We start from the raw sequence: 6673 nt of genomic DNA on the forward strand, positions 1-6673 counted from the left end.
GTCTCACCTTCCTTTCAGCAAAAATTGCACGCAATACGCAACAGAGAGTCAACTAAACGTTAAATACCAAGATGAGAGTTTTGTCACCAATTTAACATAAAATTGTTTTAACCCTCATTATGACCTTTCAGGTTACGTGGTAACCTAATCTTGCAACACTGAAAGAACATTTGAACAGAGAGCATCAGGGCAGGGAGTCCGTTCACAGAGTAGATGCGTGGACTGGGGAGGGTGTTGAATGGTCTCTGGAAAACCAAATGAACAGAAATGTCAGATTTCCATCCTGCGGGGTTATGTTACCTCTTTCAGGCTGCCTAGATTTGTCTTTTCTTCTTCTATACAAGAAGATCCTTTCTGGATATCAAGTGGAGGTAAATGTAAATATCCTCTGCAGATATGAGCAAAATGAACTGTTATATATCACTGAGTGATCGCTGCTCTGGAGCAAAGCAAGGCAAGAGACAGGACTGGAGATTATAGGGTCAGCAAAGGCTTCCCTGAGGTTCTAGTAGCAAAAAGATCCAAGGAAACGTAGTAAAGCATCCTTTTTGATTGAAAAAAGGAGAATTATCAAAATCAAGAAATTCACATTGATACAATATTATTACTCTACAAGCATTATTCCATTTGCATTAATTGTCCCAGTAATGTCCTTTATAGTTAAGGAAAATTCAAAATCATGTGTTGCATTCAGTTGTCATGTCTGTTGAACCTACTTTAATCTGAAATAGCTCTCATGTAATTCTTTGCATTTCATTATGTAGGCATTTTTGAAGACTACAGGCCAGTTATTTTATAGAATATCCATCAGTTTTTGAGTTGTTCTGTTTCCTCGTAAGTACATTCAGGTATGCATTCTTTCTTTAGATTTTATTTATTTATTTGAGAGAGAGAGCATGCACAGAGGGAGAGCGAGAGGGAGAAGCCGGCTCCCCACTGAGCAGGGAGCCTGATGCGGGGCTTGATCCCAGGATCCTGAGATGATGACCCGAACCGAAGGCAGACGCTTAACCGACTGAGCAACCCAGGCGCCCCTCAGGTATGCATTTTTGACATGAAGACCACATAAATGATATTGTCTTTTATGGGTTTGCTCATGTCCCTCCCCAAAATATGTTGAAGTCCTAAGCCCTGGTACCTATGAACGTAACCTTATTTGGAAATAATATCTTTGCAGGTACCATCCACTTAAGGTGAGGTCACTAGAGTAGGCCCTGATCCAATGTGACTGTTTTCCTTGTAAGAAGAAAATGCCATCTAAAGATACTTGCAGACAGAACACTATGTGATGACACAAGCAGAGATTTTAGTGATGTAGCTGCAAGCCTAGGATTGACTGTCACCACCAGAAGCTAGGAAATGGCAAGGAAAGATTCTACTCAAAGTCTGAGAGAGCCTGGCCCTGCTGGCACCTTGCTTTTGGACCTCTAGCTTCCAGAACTAGAAATGAGAGAGAACACATTTCTGTTCTTTTAAGCCACCTAATTTGTGGTACTTTATTATGACAGACCTAACAAATTAATAGCGCCCTCCTCTGGGCATCACATTTGGAGGCACATGAAGTCAGTTTGTTCAATTATTAGTAGTCTTAACATTGATTACTTAGGGGAGCCTGGGTGGCTCAGTCGGTTAAGTGTCAACTCTTGTGTTTTTTGTTTGTTTGTTTGTTTATAGTTTGATGTATTTTAATAGCAAACTTACAGGAACAGCACAGAAGACAGACAACATTAAAAACATGTACTTGCATGTAGGACAACTCAGAAAAGTATAGCGAATGGATGGATCTACTGTATGATAAAAATGCTACAAACAGGGACACCTGGGTGGCTCAGTCGTTAAGCGTCTGCCTTTGGCTCGGGTCTTGATCCCACGGTCCTGGGGACCGTGGGATCAAGACCCGCGTCGGGCTCCCTGCTCGGCGGGAAGCCTGCTTCTCCCTCTCCCACTCCCCCTGCTTGTGCTCCCTCTCTCACTGTGTATCTCTCTCTGTCAAATAAATAAGATCTTCAAAAAAAAATGCTACAAACAACATTTAGTTGCTGTCAATAAGAAATTTACTTGTTTTAAAAAAATCCAAATGCTCACATTGTCCAGAAAAATTTAAGTTTTTTTTTTAAGATTTTATTTATTTATTTGAGAGAGAGAATGAGAGCACATGAGAGGGGGGAGGGTCAGAGGGAGAAGCAGACTCCCCGCTGAGCAGGGAGCCTGATGCGGGACTCGATCCCTGGACTCCAGGATCATGACCTGAGGCGAAGGCAGTCGCTTAACCAACTGAGCCACCCAGGCACCCGAAAAATTTAACAGTTTTATTTATAATTGCTATAAAGTTGAACTGCTGAAACATGTTCACTGGAACTTTTTTTTTAAGATTTTATTTATTCATTTGAGACACAGACACAGAGAGAGAGCATGAGCAGGGGGTGAGACAGAGGGAGAGGGAGAAGCAGGCTCCCCGCTGAGCCAGGAGCCCGATGTGGGGCTCAATCCCAGAACCCCAGGATCAGGACCTGAGCGGAAGGCAGACACTTAACCATCTGAGCCACCCAGGCGCCCCTTCACTGAAACATTTTGACTTGCATTAATGCTATATGTCCCCACATTTATATTAAAAATTCACACACAAATGAAAATGAAAAAACTACCAATACCTGATTTCTGTCCCTTATTTTTCCACTTGCAATCATATACTTAGGTACGTTTGATCCCACGGGGAAAAAAAAAATCTAAACGTTCAGAACTACCAATAACAGGAAGAAGAGAAAAAAAATTTTTTTTAAAGAATGAAATGTTTTCCATCATAGTGGATTCTTAAGCACGTTCTCCACGTATGCGGCGCGCTAGCTGGATGTCTTTTGGCATAATTGTGACACGTTTGGCATGGATAGCACACAGGTTGGTGTCTTCAAAGAGGCCCACCTGCAAAGCACCAATAGCTGCACTCTGGAAGCGCAGATCTGTTTTGAATTCCTGAACAATTTCTCGCACCAGACGCTGGAAAGGAAGTTTGCAGATCAGTTCAGTGGACTTCTGATAACGTCTAATTTCACGGAGTGCCACAGTACCAGGCCTGTAACGATTAGGTTTCTTCACCCCTCCAGTAGAGGGCGCACTCTTGCGAGCGGCTTTTGTAGCCAGTTGCTTCCTCGGTGCTTTACCACGGGTCCGTTTGCGGGCAGTCGGCTTTGTACGAGCCATGGTACAGAAACCTCCTCACTTACCCTCCTTCTCCTTCGGCTGGAGCTCGGCGAGCTAGAGGCGGCGCTGGCGTTGGCGAGCTACGGCGTTGCAGCGACGGCTGCGAACACCGCAACTCCTGGTTTTGGCTCAGGTCATGACCTCAGGGTCCTGGGATCGAGCCCCCCACCCGGCTCTGCACTCAGCGGGGAGTCCGCTTGGCCACAGCAAGCGGGGGGGGGGGGCGCAGAGGAAAAGAATCTTCAAGCAGACTCCCCGCTGAGTGTGGATGCCCATGGGGTGGGGGTGGGCTTGATATCAACACCCATGAGATCATGACCTGAGCCGAAACTAAGAGTTGGACACCTAACAGACTGAGCCACCCAGGCACGCCTAACACAGTATTTTTTAGCATCCATTGATGACTCTTGCATCATAATTGACAAATGTTGATTTTTTTTTAAAGATTTTATTTATTTGACAGAGAGAGACACAGCGAGAGGGGGAACACAAGCGGGAGGAGTGGGAGAGGGAAAAGCAGGCTTCCCGCGGAGCAGGGAGCCCGATGCGGGGCTCGATCCCAGGACCCGGGGACCATGACACGAGCCGAAGGCAGACGCCCAACGACTGAGCCTGATGCGGGACTCGATCCCTGGACTCCAGGTGCCCCCCCCTTTTTTTTAAGATTTTATTTATTTGACAGAGAGAGACACAGAGAGAGAGGGAACACAAGCAGGGGGAGTGGGAGAGGGAGAAGCAGGCTTCCCGCTGAGCAGGGAGCCCCATGCGGGGCTCGATCCCAGGACCCTGGGACCATGACCTGAGCTGAAGGCAGACGCACAACGACTGAGCCACCCAGGCCCCCCCCACAAATGTTGACTTTCTAATTCCATCATTCATTCTTCATTTATTAGTTGGCATTGTATTGAAAGAAAGAACTTTCCCTCCTTCCCTATGTACTATCAGTATGAACTCATGGTTGTTATTTCTTTTTTAAGATTTTATTTACTTGACAGAGAGAGAGAAAGAGAGCACAAGCAGGGGGGAGGAGCAGGCAGAGGGAGAGGGAGAAGCAGGCTCCCCACCGAGCAGGGCTCAATCCCAGGACCCCCAGGAGCATGACCTGAGCAGAAAGCAGATGCCCAACCAACTGAGCCACCCAGGCACCCCCATGGTTGTTATTTTATTCTGTTGTTTGTGACCCATAACTGTTTTTAAATTTATTTTGATGTTCAAATGTTCCCAGATTGGGCCTATGAAAGCCCCTTTAGGGTGGCTACTGTGGATCGTTTCTCCGCTTTTTGGCTAAGATCAAGTGCAGGGTGGCTACTGTGTCCTTTCGACATGTCCATAAAATTTTTGGAGCATTTCCTTATCTTCTGGCAAAAGATGTTCCGGGGCCATTGTCGACCTCAGAGAGTCGGGGACCTGGGGCGCCGAAGGAACTGAGAAAAAGAGATGACAGTATAGCGAGGCACAGGGGACCCCAAGCAAACAGCCCGAGGCCCCAAGTCTCGGGCTCCATAATCTAATATACCTTCTACAATGATATAGATCTGTAATGATTTACAGCAGGGGCTTAGTAAGGCACATTCTTCCACGTACACAGGGTTAGTTAAGTGAAGCAATGGGAGTGGAGAAGGAATAAAGAAATCTGTAACTGGCTGTGATCAATTAATTGTAAACACCATTGTACTCGGATCTTAACACAGGATAAGAGAACACAGAAGGGAATGCACAGTGTGCTGTTTACAACTGGCTTCCTATCTACAAAACATCTGCTGTGTACTTTAGAACAGACCACACACATCCCAAGGGCATTTCACTCTGATCCTTTCGGGTTATTTTTAACCCTTCAATCTCGAGTTTTCTCAGAGATCTCGGAGTCTGAATGAACATGCACCAGTGGTCGTTGTGCTGTTCTGTTTCCCACAGGCCATTTTGTACTTTTCTTGACCCCTGAAAATTATCTATTTCTCCAAAGAGGCCTGGTTCTTTTTAGTGGAGAATGGCATTTAGAAAGCAATATCATGGCAGTAAGTATGCTTAATGCTACTGTCTTTGCTTCTAGTCCTCTTTAGTGAATAGAGGTAAAAAGTTTCCTACACGTATCTGTATCTACTAAAAATAATGAGCCCAGACCGATACCTTCAATTCCAACTTTCAGTTAAACATACATAGTTTCTTCTTGCCCTCCACCATTCCATATTTGCATCTCTTTTCTCCAGCTGTGAGAACCTTGACTCCCCAACACCCATTTACTCATTAGCTCAATCCTACAATACATGCAATATTAGTACAGAATTGTTACAACCCGGTAGCTATGAAATACAAACCTACTATGGGACAGTTCAGTATTTGTTTGCACTTCTTGTCTTTAGACTTGAAGATGTGTATAGTCAATGTACTGTGTCCAAAAGTCATTTCAGTTGGTTATTTTTTTCTATTTCAGTGTGGTTACACTATTCATCTGAGATAGTTAGATTCAGTTATGCTCATATTCAATTTTAGGAATTTTCCCCCTGCAATTTAAAAATATATGTAAAACAGTAATAGAGTTGCAAAAGTCAGAATTACAAAGAAGGTACACTCAGTAAAGCATCACTCTCTCCTTCCATTCACACCCCGCCCCCCCTTACTATCATCAGTTCTGGTTTATTAGTTTTGTGTTTCTTTTTTTTTTTTTTAATTTTTTTTGAAAGATTTTATTTATTTATTTGAGAGAGAATGAGTCAGAGAGAGAGAATATGAGAGGGGGGAGAATCAGATGGAGAAGCAGACTCCCTGCTGAGCAGGGAGTCCGATGCGGGACTCGATCCCGAGACTCCAGGATCATGACCTGAGCCGAAGGCAGTCGCTTAACCAACTGAGCCACCCAGGCGCCCCAGTTTTGTGTTTCTTTTTGCAAGACTATAATTTTCTTGTTTTCACATTTTTCCTAGACAAACGGTAGCATACTACATATATTTTTGGACTTTATCTTTTTCACTTAACATAGTTAATATGTCATACATAGGGAAATCTACAAGTCAAGCAAATCTGCCCTAACCTGCTTGAGGCCACTGGTCAGCCAAAGAAAAGGTAAAAGTAGAAACCCACGGGGGGCTGAATAGCCCCAATACGGTGATTTCTCAGTGGGAAAAAGGTTAGAAAAAGATGGTGAGAAAATCAAACGCCTCAGTCTAAATTTAAACTACAAACTAGTATGGGTCGCCTGCCTGGATCAGCGAGTACAGAATGCGCCTGCGGGTGGAGGTCAAGACCCACGCTGGGTGTAGAGATTACTTTAAAAAACAAAACCAACAAAGAACAAAACTATAAAGTTCATTTTAGCTAGAAAAATCAGAGTAGATCTCTCCTAAGTCCTCTATTTTCAACCCCCAGGGGTGCGAAACACCAGCATCGGGACGTCACGACGAGGGCGTGGCGTATGCAGAGGAGCAGGCGCGCAGAGGCTGCCGGGCCCGCCCCGCCCGGGCGCGCGGGTCCCGCGTGG

At 44.8% G+C, this 6673-nt stretch overlaps 1 protein-coding gene across 1 annotated transcript; it reads right to left on the reverse strand.

Annotated features, from left to right (window-relative positions):
* Positions 1-2770: 2770 nt before the first annotated feature.
* LOC110585342 (histone H3.3A-like) lies at positions 2771-3198 on the reverse strand. The gene has a single exon (XM_021695554.1). The coding sequence runs from the start codon at positions 3196-3198 to the stop codon at positions 2812-2814; it is 387 nt and encodes a 128-aa protein (XP_021551229.1). The 3' UTR covers positions 2771-2811.
* Between the last annotated feature and the right edge of the window lie 3475 nt (positions 3199-6673).

Source organism: Neomonachus schauinslandi, unplaced genomic scaffold (assembly GCF_002201575.2).
Source record: "Neomonachus schauinslandi unplaced genomic scaffold, ASM220157v2 HiC_scaffold_1932, whole genome shotgun sequence".
In the NCBI taxonomy this organism is placed as follows: domain Eukaryota; kingdom Metazoa; phylum Chordata; class Mammalia; order Carnivora; family Phocidae; genus Neomonachus; species Neomonachus schauinslandi.